Source organism: Cherax quadricarinatus, chromosome 12 (genome assembly GCF_038502225.1).
Source record: "Cherax quadricarinatus isolate ZL_2023a chromosome 12, ASM3850222v1, whole genome shotgun sequence".
In the NCBI taxonomy this organism is placed as follows: Eukaryota; Metazoa; Arthropoda; class Malacostraca; order Decapoda; family Parastacidae; genus Cherax; species Cherax quadricarinatus.
The window spans coordinates 22,160,959-22,182,048 of NC_091303.1; the positions used below are offsets into that span (position 1 = coordinate 22,160,959).

The window sequence follows — 21,090 nt, forward strand, 5'->3', positions numbered from 1 at the left end:
GGTGTGTGTGCGTATTAACTTCGTAATATGTAAAATTGTGACTAGTGAATTTATCGAAAAGTGGTTATAAGTGTTGTGGTGACTTTCTGATGTACTGTGTCCCCTTATTAACTTTAATGAACTAAAAGGGTTAAAACAAGAAAAATTGGGGGTTATGAGTGAAAATTGTGAGGTGTTGGTTGGAGTGTGAGGGTTCGGGAGGGTGGGGAGGAGGTTACTTCGTGGGGGAGTGACCTGAGATGAAATAGTTAAACGAGAAAAATGTCTAGACTTGTGTTGTAAAGAAATTGTTGGATTGTTGTGGGTATTAACGAAAAAAAATGTGAAATTATTTGGATTAACCTGGGTTAAGAGTGAAAATGTTTTCCCTATGATGTAGGTACTATATCCCCTTATTAACTTTAATGAACTAAAAGGGTCGTCATGATTCAACCTGTGTGTGTGACGTCACTACTATGTCCCCTTATTAACTTTATTGAACTAAAAGGGTCGACAAGATTCAGCCTGTGTGTGTGGGGGTCATCGCGTGACGTCACTGACCGTCGAGTAAACACATTAATGAGAGGAATAATGACGTCACACTTGTTTAGACCTGTAGTAAGAGAGAGCACCATGCCCCATAGGAGGAGTTCATTTGAATGCTTACCCCCAGAGGGGGGAATCCAAAAAACCTTGATCCAAGGAGATGGAGTCTTGGTATTATCGAGAAATTTTGGGGTGGGAGTGAAAGTGAGAGGGGTAATCCAAAAATTTGATCCAAGGAGATGGAGACTTTGATTTCGAGAAAAACTTGATCCGAGGAGATCATAAGAATTTCGAAACCCCCATAGGGGGGAATCCAAAACTTGTATTATCGAGAAATTTTGGGGTTAGGGGGGGGGGGGTGAAAGTGGGAGGGGGGGAACCTTAAAAATTTGATCCAAGGAGATGGAGAATTTCGAAAACCCCCATAGGGGGGAATGCAAAAACTTGTAATATTGAGAAATTTTTGGGGTTGGGGGGGTGGAAGGAGGGACAATCCAAAAAACCTTGATCCAAGGAGATGGAGAATTTCGAAAAAAACCCCAGAGGGGGGAATCCAAAAAACTTGGTAATATTGAGAAATTTTTGGGATTGGGGGGTGGGGTGGAAGGAGGGATAATCCAAAAAACCTTGATCCAAGGAGATGGAGAATTTCGAAAACCCCATAGGGGGGATCCAAAAAACTTGATTCGAGGAGATGGAGACTTTGATTTCGAGAAATTTTGGGATGGGGGTGAAAGTGAGAGGGGGAACCTCAAAAATTTGATCCGAGGAGATGGAGAAATTCAAAACCCTTGATCCAAGGAGATGGAGACTTTGATTTCGAGAAAAATTTGATCCGAGGAATTGGAGACTTTGATTTCGAGAAATTTTTGGGGTTGGGGGTGAAAGTGGGAGGGGCAATCCAAGGAGATCATAAGAATTTCGAAACCTCCCATAGGGGGGGGAATCCAAAAAAAAACTTGATCCGAGGAGATGGAGAGCACAAGAAAATTAAATTAAAAAAAAAATCGAAAAAAATCGGAAAAAAATCGGGGCGCGGGGGCGATCCGGACGACGCTGCAGAAGGCGCAGCAGAAGGCGCGGGCGGGGGTCGCGAAGGGCGCGCGGGCGGGCGGCGGGCGGGCGCGCGGGTGGGTGCGCGGCGCGACGGCGGGGTCGCGAAGGGGGTCGTGGGCGGGGGTATTGGTTGGGGGGGGTCAAGGGTGAGGTAGTCTCGAGGGCGAGGTCATGGTCAAAACCGGAAGTAACACCTAGGTGTGAAAAGGTGACCCTCCAGCCGCTGGTCCTAGACCGGATACACCGCCCAGTGGAAGGCCTAAACCGGAAATTCCTCGCTCAGTGGAAGGCCCTAAACCGGATACACCGCCCTGTAGAAAACTTCACTACTTATATATATATATATATATATATATATGTATATATATATATATATATATATATATATATATATATATATATATATATATATATATATATATATATATATGTATATATATATTCTTTCTTTCAACACGCCGGCAGGGTGGCCCCAAAAGAAAAACGAAAGTTTCTCTTTTAAATTTAGTAATTTATACGGGAGAAGGGATTACTAGCCCCTTGCTCCCGGCATTTTAGTCGCCTCTTACAACACGCATGGCTTACGGAGGAAGAATTCTGCTCTGTTCCACTTCCCCATGGAGATAAGAGGAAATAAACAAGAACTAGAACTAGAAAGAAAATAGGATACCCAGAGGGGTGTGTATATATATGCTTGTAAATGTATGTGTAGTGTGACCTTAGTGCAAGTAGAAGTAGCAAGACATACCTGAAATCTTGCATGTTTATGAGACAGACAAAAGACACCAGCAATCCTACCATCATGTAAAACAATTACAGGTTTCAATTTTACACTCACTTGGCAGGACGGTAGTACCTCCCTCGGCGGTTGCTATTTACCAACCTACTACCTAGGATATATATATATATGTATATATATATATATATATATACAGTATATATAAAATATATATATACATATATATATATATTTATATATATATATATATATATATATATATATATATATATATATATACATATATATATATATATATATATATATATATATATATATATATATATATATATATATATATATATATATATATATATATATATATATATATATATATATATATATATATATATATATATATATATATATATATATATATATATATATATATATATATATATATATATATATATGTATATATATGTATATATATATATATATATATATATATATATATATATATATATATATATATATATATATATATATATATATATATATGTATATATATATATATATATATATATATATATATATATATATATATATATATATATGTATATATATATATATATATATATATATATATATGTATATATATATATATATATATATATATATATATATATATATATATATATATATATATATATATATATATATATATATATATATATATATTGAGTCTGCCCAGGTTGACATATTTCCTAAGATGTGCACCTTCATATGATAACCCTATACTGCACGAATATGACAGTATTCTGAGGCAGATTTTTACGAAAGTACTTAACCTTACTCTAGAAGACGGGCAGTGGAACCAAGCTACACTTCCAGTCAGACTAGGAGGCATTGGTGTCCGCAAGTCATCACAGATTGCGTTACCTGCTTTTCTGTCCTCGTGTATTGCATCCAGAGAGCTTGTAGCAGCGATTCTCCCTGAACATCTTAGGGACAAGATAGGAGTCCAGGACCAAAAATTCATTGACGGAGCAATGATCTGGGATAATCTAACGGGCTCTGGAGCCAGACCTACTCCCCCCAACAACTACAAACAATCGCACTGGGATGGTCCAATAGTGGAAAATATAGTCTCAAAAATGCTTCAGAGTGTGTCAGGGAAGGATAGAGCCCGCCTCCTGGCAGTGAGAGCCCCTCATGCTGGGGACTTTCTGTTGGCTGTTCCCAACTCCAGCCTTGGCACACGTCTCGACCCACAGACCATCCGCATCGGTGTTGCCCTTCGACTTGCCGCCCCTATTCTCGCCGAACACAGGTGTATTTGTGGCAGTGAAGCAGCAGACCGATTCGGGTACCATGGTCTTGTGTGCCGTAAATCCGAGGGAAAGATTGCAAGACATGAGGACGTTAATAACATTATCAAGAGGAGCCTCACAACAGCTGGATGCCCAGCAGTAAGGGAGCCACCCCAACTATGCAGATCTGATGGCAGCCAGAAGCGGCCAGATGGTATCACCCTTCAAGCCTGGACAGATGGGAAGCAGGTGGTGTGGGACTATACATGTGCATCTACCTTGGCTGATACCTATCTCCAATACACCAGGGAGGAAGGAGGGGCAGCTGCCAGCTTCAGGGAGTCCCAAAAGTCTAGAAAATATGGAGAACTTGCCCATCATTATATGTTTGTTCCCATAGGCTCAGAGACCCTTGGCTCATGGGGAAAGAGTGCATCTAAATTCCTTAAGGAGCTGGGAAAAAGACTCATCAGGGTAACTAGGGATCCCAGGGCAGCTAGTTTTCTGTTCCAGCGGCTCAGTGCGGCTGTTCAAAGGGGTAATGCCTGCTGTATTTTGGGCACACGCCCCAGCTCTGAGGAGCTGGATGAGATTTTCGCCTTATAATCGGTGATACACATGTAACAACATGTACCGTATATGCCACCTTTATATCAATAATGTATCTCTTAAATCTTCTGTACCATATTATGTAATAAAATATTCCTATTAGTAAAAATAAATAAATATGAAAAGATGGGGTGGTAGGGGAAGTGGAATATTCAAACGGCTTCAGGAAGAAATCCAAATATTTTTCCTTGAAGCCTTTTTATCCACTTCTCCGAGGCTATGGGTCCCACAATTTACACCAGAGGTAGACCCCATCTTATATGTATATATATATATATACACAGTCGACCCTCAACTAACCGCGGCATTAAGCAACGGCAATTTCGTCTAATAGCACTTTTTGCCGTAGAAAAAATACCTTAACCAACGGCGATAAACTTAATCAACGACGTTTGTCCAGAACGTGTTGATGTGCCCGGAGCATGGCCTGAGCGGGCCTAGCCACTCCAAGAGTCAGTGTGCAGTTGCTCACAAGTTGTTGCAGTCGGTTTCCACGTGTGCCTCCCATATATTTTGGATTATTCCACAATTTCTAGTGCTTGTAACCGCTAAATAAGCTACTATGGGTCCCAAGAAAGCTTCTAGTGTCAAGCCTGTGCTAAAAAGGGTGAGAATTACGATGGAAATGAAGAAGGAGATCATTGACAAATACGAGAATGGAGTGCGTATGGCTGAGTTGGAAAGGCAATACAACAAATCGCATTCAACCATCAGTACTATCTTGGCGAACAGACAGGCAATCAAGGAAGCTGTTGTAGCGAAAGGTTCAAGTATGTTTTCAAAACAGAGACCACAAATAATTGAAGAGGTAGAGAGACAGTTATTGGTATGGATAAACGAAAAACAATTGTCAGGTGATAGTGTTTCTCAATCTATAATTTGTGAAAAGGCAAGGAAGTTGCACGATGATCTCATTAAGAAAATGCCTCAAAATAGTGCTGCTGCTGATGATTTAAGGCCAGCAAAGGCTGGTTTGAGAGATTTAAGATTCGTAGTGTTATACACAGTGTGGTAAGGCATGGTGAGGCAGCCAGTTCAGACAAAAATGCGGCTGAAAAATATGTGAAGGACTTTAAGGAATACATAGAGACTGAAAACCTAAAACTTGAACAAGTGTTTAATTGTGACGAAACAGGTCTGTTTTGGAAGAAAATGCCAAACAGGACCTACATTACTCAGGAGGAAAAGGCACTCCCTGGACATAAGCCTATGAAAGATAGGCTGACATTAATGTTGTGTAGTAATGCTAGTTGTGATTGCAAAGTGAAGCCTTTATTGGTGTATCACTCTGAAACTCCCAGAGTGTTCAGGAAAAATAATATCGTCAAGGATAATTTGTGTGTGCTGTGGAGATCAAACAGTAAGGCATGGGCCACTAGGGAATTTTTCTTGGCCTGGTTTTATGGTGTGTTTGGCTCCACTGTGACAAAATACCTCCAGGAAAAGAAACTGCCACTTAAGTGCCTCCTGGTAATGGACAATGCTCCTGCTCATCCTCACGACTTTCAAGAGGAAATTGCAGGGGAGTTTGGTTTCGTTAAGTTGAAGTTTTTGCCTCCTAATACAACTCCTCTCCTCCAGCCCATGGACCAGCAGGTCATTTCAAACTTCAAAAAACTACACAAAAGCAGTGTTTCAAAAGTGCTTTGAAGTGACCTCAGACACTCAATTGACCCTAAGAGGGTTTTGGAAAGATCACTTCAATATCCTCAGTTGTGTAAACCTTATATGTAAGGCTTGGGAGGGAGTGACTAAGAGGACCTCGAATTCTGCTTGGAGGAAACTGTGGCCAGAATGTGTAGAACAGAGGGATGTTGAAGGGTTTGGGGCTAACTCTCAGGAGGCTATGCCAGTAGTGGAAGCTGTTGTGTCACTGGGGAAGTGCTTGGGGTTGGAGGTTAGTGACGAGGATGTGGAAGAGTTGGTGCAGAACGACGAGGAAGAACTAACCACTGCAGACCTGCAAGAGCTTCATGAGCAACAGCAACAGATCACATCTCAGGAATGTTCTTCAGAGCAAGATGAAGAGAGACAGAGTAAGATGACTTCATCAAGGATTAGGGAAATGTGTTCAATGTTTACAAAGGTGCAAGCATTTATCGAAGAATTTTATCCTGTCACCGAAGTTGCAAGCCGCACTGGCAGCATGTACAATGACACTCTTGTGTCCCATTTTAGGGAAATCCTAAGGGCACGTGAGAAACAGAGCTCTCTGGATAGCCATTTTGTGCGACAAGGGTCCAGTGACTTTCAAGCTGGTCTTAGTGGCATTAAAAACAAAGGAGGGAGGTAACCCCACCAAAGGACTTGGTACCTGAAGTCCTTCTGGAAGGGGATTCTCCTTCCAGGCAATAGACAATTCTGAATTTCCCCTGCTGCTGGCATATCACTCATCAACAACTCCACAATAAAGGTAAGTGGCATTTAATTATTGTTTATTTTGCATGTCCTATTCCTTTCCCTATAAGGAAATGTGTATGAGGTGTCAGGAACGGATTAATTCTATTTCCATTATTTCTTAGGGGGAAAATTAACTCTACCAACAGCAATTTCGACCAACAGCAAGCCCTCTGGAACAGATTAATGCCGTTGATTGAAGATCCACTGTATGTATATGTATGTATATATACATACATATATATATATATATATATATATATATATATATATATATATATATATATATATATATATATATATATATATATATATATATATATATATATATATATATATATATATATATATATATATATATATATATATGTATATATATATATATATATATATATATATATATATATATATATATATATATATATATATATATATATATATATATATATATATATATATATGTGTATATATATATATATATATATATATATATATATATATATATATATATATATATATATATATATATATATATATATATATATATATATATATATATATATATGCAATAATTTCACAGTAAACAGGTGATATCAGAATATGCAAAACAACCACTATGAAAGAATAGTGAAATTCCAAGCACTTTCGTGGCTTCTCACATTATCAAGGAACTGTAAAAAAAATCAAAGAAAGGCATATAAAGGGTCAAGACTACACCTCACCATCACATCCCACAATAAAGCAACACCTCACACACCCGACTCTGTGAAACACACCTAATACTCTACCTAAGAATTAATGTTTATTGCTTGTTTAATGTGTCATTAAATTCTTCCCAAATCTGATCAATTATAAATGAATCCAATTTATATAAACCAAAGGAAATATTCATATTATTTTCAAAACTGCTTTTCATGAAGCATGATTCAATTACATTCCTGTCGACCATGGACTTGCTTGATACAACTTTCTCAGCCTTTTGAAAATCAATTGGATAGTTAAAATTTCTCACATGAATAAATAAAGCATAAGAATCTTGTCCAGTTCTAATGCTATATTTATGTTATTTTAATCTTAGTTCGAGACTTTTACCAGTTTGACCATAAAAAACTTTATTGAAAATTTTACATGTAATCTTATAGACAAATCCGCCATCATTTTGGGGGGAATTCTTCATCAAAAGTTTTTTTTTACTATATCAAGATTTTTAAATACAACTTTGATATTAAAAGTCTTAAGAAAAGAAGGCATATCAACCAAGTTTTCATGGTAAGGGAGAACCAATACATTTTTAGCTGAATAAGGTTGGTTGTCCCTTTTTTGCTGGAGGGAGTAATGCAGGCAAGCGTTGAAGTGAGGATTTAGTTAGAAGGTACAGGACAGCAAGAGACATAATTAGGAAGAAGGGGGTCGCCCTGTTATATGTGGCATTTTGCCAAGAAGAAGTGTTGGAAATGAATGGTTGTCCTGAGCAATTGGTATCAATTGTTGGCTGGATAAACACTGTAAGGATAATGAAGTACCATTCATTGACAACTGGGACCACTTCTATGGCCGAAATGACATGTATGCCAGGGATGGGGTTCACTTATCCAGGGCAGGTGTGGGTTTTCTTGCTAGCTTAGTTGAAGGTGTTGTTAAGACTTTAAACTAGAGTTAGTTAGAGGTATGGATTTAGATATGGAAAATAATGAGTGTCGAAATATGGATTTAGGCTTTGATATCATAAATCTAAACAATAGCAAGGACAGTAATAGGTATAGTGGAAAAACAGAAAGGAGCAGGAAGGGTAAAGAGAGAGGAAGGTCTTTAAATATACATTAAACAAATTGTCGTAGTGTTAGAAATAAGATGGACGAGTTGAAGTTAGTTCCTAGTGCAGTTAACATTGATATATTTGCCATAACTGAGACGTAGTTCAATACGAAAAATCGGGACATGCCTGCTGAATATCACATATAGGGTTTTAAATTGTTCGAAGTAGACAGTAGTATCAGGAAGGGGGGTGGGGTGGCACTGTATGTCCGAGATAGCTTTATCCTGTATAAAGAAATTAGATCGAAAACAAATGACCCAAAATGGACGAATAACAGGCTCAAATATCTTTTACGGCAGAAGAAAGGAATTTATAGCGTATCAAAAGAGGTGAGGGTCATCTTATGAATCAGCATATTGACATTAAGAGGGACGTTAAAAAGGGATAAGAAAAGCTAAACGGGACTACGAAATTAAAGTTACAAGGGATTCGAAAACTAACCCAAAAAGTTTTTTCCAGGCATATAGAACAAAAGAGCAATGGCTTGATCAATTGGGACATTGGTGAATAAGGCAGTCACGTCGAAACTTGCAAGCTTCTTATCACTCATGTCGAGATCCCTAATACGGTTAGGGAGGTCACCCGAATTCTTCAGGTGAGCCTGACTAATCGTACCCAGGAATTTAGATAAATATTTCACCAAACCTCCTGCCAGGCTGTGTGAGGCACTGCCGATTCCAAATGTAAACTCCTGGGTACAATTAGTCAGGCTCACCTGAAGCATTCGGGTAACCTCCTTAACCGTGTCAGGGATCTCAACATGAGTGATAAGAAGGTTGCAAGTTTCGACGTGACTGCCTTAGCCACCAATGTCCCAGTTAATCAAGCCATTGATCTTTTGAAGGTAATTTGAAGATAACGACTTGTCTCCTGCTTTAAAAATAGGAACCACATTAGCCATCTTCCACATATCAGACACTACACTTGCTTGAAGAGATAAATTAAAAATATTTGTCAATGGTTCTCAGAGCTCCGTTTTGCATTCCTTAAGAACCCTTGAAAAAAGCTCATCAGGACCCGGCGATTTATTTTGTTTCAGTCGGTCTATTTGTTTTTATAACCATTTCACTAGTGATTGTGACGTTACATAATTTATCTTCTTCAGGCCCACTATAAAATTAATTACTGGGATATTGTTAGTGTGTTCCTGTGTAAAAACCGAGAGAAAATATTTTTTAAAATCGAGCACATTTCGTTCTCTTTGTCAGTAAGATGCCTGTAGTTATTGTTAAGGGGCTCTGTCTTATCTCTACTTTTGTTCTATACACCTGAAAAAAACTTTTTGGGTTAGTTTTTGAATCCCTAGCAACTTTAATTTCATAATTCCTTTTAGCTTTACTTATTCCCTTTTTAACGTCCCTCTTAATGTCAATATACTGATTCATAAGATGACCCTCAACTCTTTTGATAAGTCTAGAAATTCCTTTCTTCTGCCCTGAAAGATATTTGAGCCTATTATTCATCCATTTTGGGCCATTTTTATTCGATCTAATTTCTTTATATGGAATAAATGTTCTTTGGGCAGCATGTATAGTGTTTAGTAAGCTGTCATATTGATAGCTCTCTTCGTTACCCCAGTCAACAGATGATAAGTGTTCTCTAAGCCCATTGTAATCTGCTAAGTGAAAATATGGGACCATTACTGAATTAGCCCTACTGTCATACTTCCATTCTATGCTAAAGGTAATTGATTTGTGATCGCTTGTGCCGAGTTCCTCTGTAATTTCTAAATTATTAACAAGGGTTTCCTTGTTTGCCAGAACCAAGTCAATCAGGTTATTTCCCCTTGTAGGTTCTGTCACAAACTGCTTCAAAAAACAGTCCTGAACTACTTCTAAGTAGTCATTTGATTCTAAATTCCCAGTCAAGAAATTCCAATTAATCTGACTAAAGCTAAAGTCCCTGAGAATTACTACATTATCATGCGTTGTGGACTTAATAATTTCCTCCCATAGTAATCTCCCTTGGTCCCTATTTAAGTTTGGGGGACGGTATATCACTCCTAGAATAAATTTTTCATGCCCTTCTGAAAATTCTCTCCAGACAGACTCTGTATGTGTTACTTATGACTTAATACCCGTTTTTATGGAACAGTTCAAGCGATCACGGACATTCAGTGCTACCCCACCCCACTTCCCGATACTTTTATCTACTTGGATCAATTTAAAACCCTGAATGTGACATTCCGCAGGCATGTCCCGACTTTTGGAATTAAGCCATGTCTCAGTGATGGCAAATACATCGATGTTACCTGCACTAGCAACTAATCTCAACTCATCCATCTTATTCCTAGCACTACAGCTATTAGCATAATATATTTTTAAAGACCCCCCTTTCTCTTTACCCTTCCTGCTCATTTTCGTTTTTCCACTAAACCTATTACTGTCCTTGTCACCTAGTGTCACTGACTTTCCAATATCCACCTAATTTTGCCTATTACTAGTTTCCCTAGAATTCATAATCTTACTACACTGGGACTTCATTGTATTCCTGCCAAAACCCATACCACTAACTATTCCTAGTTTAAATCCCTAACAGCTCCCTGCACTGCAGTTGCCAGTGCCCCCACCCCAGACCTAGATAAGTGAACCCCATCCCTGGCATACATGTCATTTCTGCCGTGGAAGAGGTCCCAGTTGTAAATGAATGTTACAGTATTTTCCTTACAGTATTTGTCCAGTCAGCAATTGATACTAATTGCCCTGGACAACCATTCGTTTCCAATTCCTCTCCTTGGCAAAATACCACATATGACAGGATTCCCACCCTTCTTCCTAATTATTTCTATTGATGAACTATACCTGCTAATTAGGTGCTCAATGTAGATAAATGGAAGTTTCTAAATCTTGGGAGTGTCCATAGCCCTCTCTGTATGTTGTTCAATTAGTCTATATCCTTCCTGTAGTAAGGAGACCAAAACTGAGCAGCATAATCTAAATGAGTGATGTAAAGAGCTGTAAAATAACTTTTGGACTTCTGTTACTTATACATCTTGAGATAAATCCTAGTAATCTGTTAGCCTTGTTGTGCACACTTAGGCACTGCTGTCTTGGCTTTAGATTTCTACTTGTAGCTGAATGGTTCAGAGAATCGACAAGTTGATAAATTAGACACATGTGCAACACTTGGGTATCTTTATTGAGGAAACGTTTCGCCACACAGTGGCTTCATCAGTCCACACAAAGGAGAACAGGGAAGAACAGGAGGAGTTTGAGTTAATCAGTCCCTCAGCCTTGAGTCGATGTGGTCAGTCCATCAGCCTTGAAAAGAATACCTCAATAAAGATAACCAAGTGTTGCACATGTGTCTAATTTATTAGATTTCTGCTTACCATGACTCCCAAGTCTTTTTCACATTCTGTATGATCAAGCTCTACTTCACCTAGTTTATAGCTTCGAGGGTTATTTTCATTACCAAGGACTAGTACCTTACACTTATCCACATTGAACTTCATCTGCCATTTTTCAGACCATTTTTCCAAATCCTCCTGGAGTTCATTACTATCCTCCTCAGAATCAATCGTACGGCCTATATTTGAATCATCAGCAAATTTGCTCATGTCACTCATAATCCCTTCATCAAGGTCATTAATGCAAATTATGAACAAGAGAGGGCCTAAAACTGATCCTTGTGGAACGCCACTAGTGGCTAATCCCCATTCAGATTTGACCCCATTAATCGAAACTCTCTGCTTTCTATTGGTAAGCCATGCCTCTATTCATGATAGAACGTTACCTCCTATACCATGAGCTTCCACTTTTCTTAAGAGTCTCTTGTGAGGTACTCTATCGAAGGCTTTACTAAAATCCAGATAAACAATATCATATTCTTTATCACTGTCTACTGCCTCAAATGTTCTATTGAAGAACGTCAGTGAATTTGTCAGGCAGAAACGACCTCTCGTGAACCCATGCTGAGATTCATTAATCAAATTATGCTCTTCATGGTGGCTTCTAATAATGTCATATATAATTGATTCTAATAACTTGCCCATTTTAGATGTCAGGCTTATTGGACGGTAATTTGAAGGAGTGGACTTATCCCCTGATTTGAATATAGGAACCACATTAGCCAGCTTCCACAACTCTGGCACAACACCAGTAAGGATGGACGCATTAAACACACTCGTTAATGGCTGACTAAGTTCCATCTTGCATTCCTTAAGTACCCTGGAAAACAACTCGTCGGGCCCCTGGGACTTATTTTGCTTTAGTTTGTTTATCTGTTTGATAACCATATCCCTCGTGACAGCAATATTAGCTAAGTTGAATTCATCAGGAACTGAATAATTGTTAATTTCTGGAATCTCATTTGTGTCTGCCTGTGTAAAAACTGACGAGAAATAGTCATTAAATAAGGAACACATTTCCAGTTCGTTATCCATCAGATGTCCATTCCCAATTTTCAGAGGTTCTACTTTTTCCTTCACCTTAGTCCTATACAATTGAAAGAACCCCCTTGGATTTGTCAGAACCTTTTTCGATTGGTCGAGAACCCTTTTGGATTGGTCAGAACCCCTATTTCCAAACCAATACTTTCCTATATCCTTTCTAAATCTAAATTTGTCTAATTTGACTCCATTATTGTGGGTTCTCTCTTGCAGAGATATCCTCAAGACCTTATTTATATCCTCTTTATTAATAATACCCATCTTCCACTTATACACTTCGAACATGTCTCCCCTCATTCTTCGTGTAATAAGTGAATGTAATTTAAGAGTCTTCAATCTTTCTTCATAAGGAAGATTTCTAATGCTATGTATTAATTTAGTCATTCTACGCTGAATGTTTTCTAACGAATTTATGTCCATTCTGTTTCCATATCGGCAATGGGAACGCGCCTCGACCCTAAGACCCTCCGTGTTGCAGTGGCTCTGCGCCTTGCTGCCCCAGTTCACACGGAATATACGTGTATTTGCGGCGATGCGCAAGCTGACCAATATGGTCTACATGGTCTTAACTGTTTCAAAACCAAGGGCTGGCATGCAAGACACAATGAGGTCAACGACATCATAAAGAGAACCCTTGCTACAGCTGGATGCCCAGCTGAGAGTGAGCCTCAGTCACTAGCAGCCAACAATACCCACAACCCAGCAAACTGCCCCAAAGGGATCACCATCTATCCTTGGAAGAATGGTAAGCTCTTAGTATGGAACTATACCTGTGTCCTCTCTGGGCGACAGAGAGGAGCTGCTGACCACAGGGAGGAGTACATGATCGGCAAGTACAAGACATAATCCAACAATGTCAATTTGTCCCAGTGGGATCAGAGACCTTGGGATCATGGGAAAAACATGCCACACGTTTCCTTAAAGAACTGGGTTCCAGACTCATCGACACAACCAGGGACCCAAGGGCAGCCACTTTCATGTTCCAGCGCCTCAGCATGGCCATCCAGAAGGAAAATTCATGCTGCATACTTGGCTCGCGTCCAGCTTCATAAAAGCTGGAGGAGATTCATAACCTTTGATATATTGTAACAATGTATTCATGTTTGAGTTTTCTATCAATGTATTCTGTCTATTAATAAAGTTCTCATGTAGCTTTAAAATATAGGGGGTGGTAGGAGAAGAAAATATTCAAGCAGCTCCTGGGAGAACCTTGAGTGTTTCCTGAGGTACGTTTATTGTCTTCTCTGAGGATGAGCGTCCCCAGTCCAGTTCTAGAGATATGTGTGTGTGTGTGTATATATATATATATATATATATATATATATATATATATATATATATATATATATATATATATATATATATATATATATATATATATATATATGTATATATATACATTTTCCGATCTGCAGCCAGGCGAGATTAGATCCAGTGACACTATGTATATATACTTACTTCAAAACCTTGAATGAAGTGAGTCATCATGAGTTTCATGAGATCATGGTGACGGTCGAAGTGGAACACTGCATTGTTGATCTCGTTCTTTAACTGGAAGCCCACCACGTTCCTGAGGGTGGCCAGAGAGGAGATGCACACAACGTCGGTGTCGCTGTAGAAGCCCCCGACCCTCCACACCAAAGCCAATCTCACCATATTACTTAGGTTGACCGCCGGCCATTCTGATACAGAAAAAATATTATCCATCACTACCCACACAAGGCATCACCCGCAACGCCACCATCAATGTTAGTTACATGTTTCGTCACTCTCACTCTCCAGCACCTTACCAACACCACACACAGTATAATCAGTGTAATTTCCAAAATTCTGGAGAGGACGCTGTACTGTCAAGTAGTTAAGTATATTAATGACAACAACATTCTTTATAGTTGCCAATCAGGCTTTGGGAGCTCTTACTCAACCGACACCTCCCTAATTAAGCTGATGAATTATATGAGAAATGAAATGTCGATAGGGAACCTCATAGGAATAGTAACCTCAGACTTGCAAAAGGCCTTCGATACTGTCAACCAAAATATATTACGTAAGAAACTTCAAGCTATCAGCATAGGTTCCAAGCAATAGGAAACAAATTGTCAAAATCAACAAAATAGAATCAGAACCCCTACCGACAGCATATGGAGTTCCCAAAGGTAGTATTCTGGGTCCCTTATTATTTCTAAGTTATGTAAATGACATGCCCTTCAGTGCCAAGTGCAAACTCCTACTGTATGCGGATGACAGTGCTCTGTTAGTATTAGGTAAAGACCCACAAGATATAGCTAATGTAATAAGAACATGGCGTGTCTTGTGTGCTCTCTGTGAATCTGAACAAGATGCCCTCTCTTGAGCAACTCTACCAGCAGCTAAAGGAAGAACTGAGGATGGCTAAGCTTGAGACACAGCTACTGACTGAGGAAAACAAGAAGATTCGTAGTAATCCTCCTGTTGAGAATCCTCAAGCCAAGAAAGGAACCTGGACGGTGGATGGAAAGTATGGAACAAAGCTAAGGATCAAGAGGATGGATGGAGAGGTAGAATCAACGAAGATCCAGAAAACTGTTGTGGAAACATCGAACCCATTTTACGTGCTACCTGATGAATGTGAGTCAACTACTGGGAACATCACGACAAACGACGCCAGTGAAGGTAAAAACATTGTTGTTGTTGGGGATAGCCAGGTTAGGTACATGGATAGGGCCTTCTACTTGAAGGATAGGAGTAGGAGGCAGAGGGTGTGTTTTTCTGGGGCTGGGATGAAAGATATTGTTAGCTGTCTGGATGACATTATGAGAGGTAATGGGAACAATCCTATTATCTGTCTCAGTGCTGGAGGCAGCGATGTTGGCAGATGTAGGAGTGAGGACCTGATTAGCAGGTATAGGTCAGCAATAGAGATAATTAGGAGGAAGGGTGGGAACCCTGTCATATGTGGTATTTTGCCAAGGAGAGGAGTTGGAAATGAATGGTTGTCCAGGGCAATTGGTGTCAATTGCTGGCTGGACAAATACTTTAAGGAAAAAGCAGTAACATTCATTGACAACTAGGACCTCTTCAATGGCAGAAATGACCTGTATGCCAGGGATGGGATTCACTTATCCAGGTCTGGGGTGGGGGCACTTGTAACTGCGGTGGAGGGAGCTGTTAGGGCTTTAAACTAGGAATAGTTATTGGTATGGGTTTTGGCATGAAAACAATGAAGTCCCAGTGTAGTAACATTATGAGTTCTAGGTGAACTAGTAATAGGCAGAATGAGGTGGATATTGGAAAGCCAGTGGCACTAGGTGACAAGGACAGTAATAGGTTTAATGGAAAAACAGAAATGAGCAAGAAGGGTAAAGAAAAAGGAAGGTCTTTAAATATATACATTATGATAATAGCCGTAGTGCTAGGAATAAGATGGAAGAGTTGAGATTAGTTGCTAGTGTAGGTAACATTGATGTATTTGCCATAAATGAGACATGGTTTAATTCAAAAAGTCGGGACACCCCTTCATCAAGGTCATTAATGTAAATTATGAACATGAGAGGGCCTAAAACTGATCTTTGTGGAGCACCACTAGTGACTAATCCCCATTCAGATTTGACCCCATTAATGGAAACTCTGCTTTCTGTTGGTAAGCCATGCCTCTATCCATGTTAGAACTTTACCTCCTATACCATGAGCTGCCACCTTTCTTAAGAGTCTCTTGTGAGGTACTCTATCGAAGGCTTTACTAAAATCCAGATGAACAATATCATATTCTTTATCACTGTCTACCGCCTCAAATGTTCTATTGAAGAACGTCAGTAAATTTGTCAGGCAGGAACGACCTCTTGTGAACTTATGCTGAGATTCATTAATCAAATTATGCTCTTCAAGGTGACTTCTAATAATGTCAGCTATAATTGATTCTAATAACTTTCCCACTATAGATGTCAGGCTTATTGGATGATAATTGGAAGGAGTGGACTTATCCCCTGATTTGAATATAGGAACCACATTAGCCATCTTCCACAACTCTGGCACAACACTAGTAAGGATGGATGCATTAAACACACTCGTTAATGGTTGATTAAGTTCCATCTTGCATTCCTTAAGTACCCTGGAAAACAACTCGTCGGACCCTGGGGACTTATTTTGCTTCAATTTGTCTGTTTGTTTGATAATCATGTCTTTCGTGACAGTAATATTAGTTAATTTGAATTCATCAGGAACTGAAAAATTGTTAATTTCTAGAATCTCATTTGTGTCTTCCTGTGTAAAAACCGACAAAAAATAGTCATTAAATAAGGAACACATTTCCAGTTCGTTATCCGTCAGCTGTCTATTCCCAATTTTCAGAGGTCCTACTTTTTTCTTCAACTTCGTCCTATACACTTTAAAGAACCGTTTTGGATTGGTATTTGATTCATTAGCAACCCTAAGTTCATAGTCACGTTTAGCCTTTTTAATCCCATTTTTTACTTCTCTTTTAAGCTGAACATATTGGTCAGTAAGGTTAACCTCTCCTCTTCTGATGCGCCTATAAATTCCCCCTTTTCTCCCCAAATAGATGCTTTAACCTCCTGTTAACCTATTTGGGATCGTTATTATTAGACCTAATTTCTCTTTGGGGAATGTATATACTCTGAGCACGGTGTACATTATTAAGAAAAAAATCATAAGCATGATCATCGTCAATAAAATCATTAGCTAGATAACCCCAATCGAGATTAGACAGGTGTTCCCTAAGTCCATTGTAATCGGCAGAACGAAAATCAATTATTTTTACCGTATTATCATTATTCTTGCATTCCCAGTTAATGCTAAAAGTGATGGATTTGTGATCACTTGCGCCAAGCTCTTCAGTGATCTCCAGATTATTTACGAGTGTTTCCTTATTTGACAAGACTAGGTCTAGCAAATTATTATCCCCTGTAGGCTCTGTTACACACTGCTTCAGAAAACAGTCCTGAACTGTTTCCATAAAATCACTGGACTCCAGATTACCGGTAAGAGAATTCCAGTCAATTTGACTAAAGTTAAAATCTCCTACTATTACTACGTTATTGTGTCTAGAAGCACTAACAACTTCGTCCCAAAGAAGTCTCCCTCTATCGTGATCCAAGCCTGGAGGTCGGTATATTACACCTAGAATTAGTTTTTCTTGACCCTCTACAAACTCTACCCAAACAGATTCTGTTACTATTCCATCTATTTTTATACCTGTTTTTATGCAACAATTAATATTTTCTCGAACATTTAATGCAACTCCTCTCTCCTTCCCATTACATATATCCGCTTGAAACTACTTAAACCCTTTAATATTACACTCAGCAATCATATCGCGACTCTTTAAATCATACCACGTTTCACTTAATGCAATGACATCAAAGTTCCCAGCACATGCTACCAAACGTAGTTCATTAATTTTATTTCTTGCACTTCGACTGTTAGCATAAAATACCATCATATGCTTTTTCTTCTGCACATTTTTCTTATCTACCTTTACTTTCACACATTTACTGAAATTATCATTACCCAGCGTTATTTCATGACAGTTATTATTAAGATTCATAATATCAACGCCTAAATCAATATATCCATACCTTGCATTTATCTACATTGAATTGCATCTGTCACTTTTCTGTCCAGTAATTGAGTTTGTCTAAATCCTCCTGAAGTTCCGTGACATCTTCGTTTGAATCAATTATCCTACCTATCTTTGTGTCATCGGAGAATTTGCTCATGTCACTAGTAATTCCCTCATCAAGATCAGTGATATATATTATAAACAACAACGGGACTAAGACTGATCCCTGTGGAACGCCACTTGTTAAAGATCCCCACTTGGATTTAACCCCATTTAAGCATACTCTCTGCTTCCTATTTGTGAGCCATGACTCGATCCATGACAGCACTTTTCCCCCAGTGCCACGAGCTGCCACTTTCTTTAACAGTCTCTTGTGTGGTACTCTATCAAAAGCCTTACTAAAATCTAAATAAACAATATCGAATTCTTTATCATGATAACGGCCTCAAAAGCTTTACAGAAGAAGGTTAATAAATTAGTTAGGCAAGAACGGCCCATCGTGGATCCATGCTGAGTATCACTAATCAAGTTATGCTTATCCAGACGGCTTCTTATGATATCGGCTATTATAGACACTAGTAATTTGCCTACAAATGAGGTCAGGCTTATTGGGCGGTAATTTGACGGTAGCGACTTGTCCCCTGTTTTAAAAATAGGAATTACATTAGCCATCTTCCGCATATCAGACACTACACCTGTTTGAAAAGAAATATTAAAAATATTAGTCAATGGTTCACAAATTTCCATCTTGCACTCTTTAAGAACCCTTGAAAAAAGTTCATCATGGCCCAGGGATTTATCTTGCTTCAATCGGTCTATCTGTTTGATAACCATATTGCTAGTGACTGATATTGCATAATTTATCGTCTTCAGGTCCACTATAAAAATTAATTACTGGGATATTGTCAATGTCTTCCTGAGTGAAAACCGAGGGAAAGTAAATGTTAAAAATAGAGCACATTTCATCCTCCTTGTCAGTGAGATGCCCATAGTTATTTTTAAGGGGACCTATCTTATCTCTAACTTTTGTTCTATAAACCTGGAAAAAACTTTTTGGGTTAGTTTTCGAATCCCTGGCAACTTTAATTTCATAGTCCCTTTTAGCTTTTCTTATCCCCTTTTTAACGTCCCTCTTAATGTCAATATACTGATTCATAAGATGACCCTCACCTCTTTTGATACGCCTATAAATTCCTTTTTTTTCTGTCCTAAAAGATATTCGAGCCTATTTTTCATCCATTTTGGGTCATTTCTATTCGATCTAATTTCTTTATACAGGATAAATGTTCTTTGGGCAGCATGTATTGCGTTAAGAAAGCTGTTATACTGATAGCTCTCTTTGTTAACTCAGTCCAAAGATGATAAGTGTTCTCTAAGCCCATTGTAATCTGCTAAGCAAAAATCTGGAGCTGTTGCTGAGTTATCCCTACTATCATACTTCCATTCAATGCTGAAGGTAATTGATTTGTGATCGCTTGTGCCGAGTTCCTCTGCAATTTCTAAATTATTAACAAGGGTTTCTTTGTTTGCCAGAACCAAGTTAAGCAGGTTATTTCCCCTTGTAGGTTCTGTCAAACTGCTTCAGAAAACAAACCTGAACTACTTCTAAGAAGTCATTAGATTCTAAATTCCCAGTCAAGAAATTCCAATCAACCTGACTAAAGTTTAAGTCTCCTAGAATTACTACGTTATCGTGCCTTGTGGCCTTAACAATTTCCTCCAGTAGTAGTCTCCCTTCGTCCTTATCTAATTTTAAGGGACGGTACATCACTCCAAGAATAAATTTTTCATACCACTCTGAAAATTCAGTCCAGAAAGACTCTGTGTTACTTCAGACTTAATACCCATTTTTATGCAACAGTTCAAGCGATCTCGGACATACAGTGTCACCCAACCCCCCTTCCCGATACTTCTATATACTTGGAACAATTTAAAACCCTGAATGTGATATTCCGCAGGCATGTCCCATCTTTTCAAATTAAACCACGTCTCAGTTATGGCAAATACATCAATGTTACCTGAACTAGCACCTAATCTCAACTCGTCCATCTTATTCCTAGCACTACGACTATTTGTGGAATATATGTTTAAGGACCCTCCTTTCTCTTTACTTTTCCTGCTCCTTTCTGTTATTCCACTATACCTATTACTGTCCTTGTTATTGTTAAGATTTATGATTTGAAAGCCTAAATCTATATTTCGGCACTCATTATTTTCCCTTTCTAAACCCATACCTCTAACCATTTCTAGTTTAAAGTCCTAACAACACCCTCAACTGAGCTAGCAAGAAAACCCACACCTGCCTTGGATAAGTGAACCCATTCCCTGGCATACATGTCATTTCGGACATAGAAGTGGTCCCAGTTGTCAATGAATGGTACTACATTTTCCTTACAGTGTTTGTCCAGCCAGCAATTAATACCAATTGCTCTTGACAACCATTAATTTCCAACACCTGTTCTTGGCAAAATGCCATATATAACAGGGAGGCCACCACTTCTTCCTAATTATGTCTATTGCTGTCCTGTACCTTCTAACTAAATCCTCACTTCTGCGCTTGCCTACATCATTGTCTCCAGCACTGAGGCAGATAATAGGATTGATCCCATTACCATTCATGATGTTGTCAAGCCAGCTAACAATATCCTCCATCTTAGCCCCAGGAAAGCAAACCCACTGTCTCCTACTCCTATCCTTCAAGCAGAAGGC

General features: G+C 38.7%; 1 protein-coding gene across 1 annotated transcript in view; it reads right to left on the reverse strand.

Annotated features, from left to right (window-relative positions):
- The window catches only part of LOC128686573 (lactosylceramide 4-alpha-galactosyltransferase-like), a 49,117-nt gene that overhangs the window by 23,392 nt on the left and 4,635 nt on the right, over nt 1-21,090 (reverse strand). Inside the window, exons 3-5 of the mRNA XM_070084363.1 lie at nt 14,283-14,506; nt 12,603-12,755; nt 12,170-12,347 (exon numbers count right to left, since the gene is read on the reverse strand). Coding sequence (XP_069940464.1) covers nt 12,170-12,347; nt 12,603-12,755; nt 14,283-14,506 — 555 coding nt within the window. The remainder of the gene's footprint in view (nt 1-12,169; nt 12,348-12,602; nt 12,756-14,282; nt 14,507-21,090) is intronic.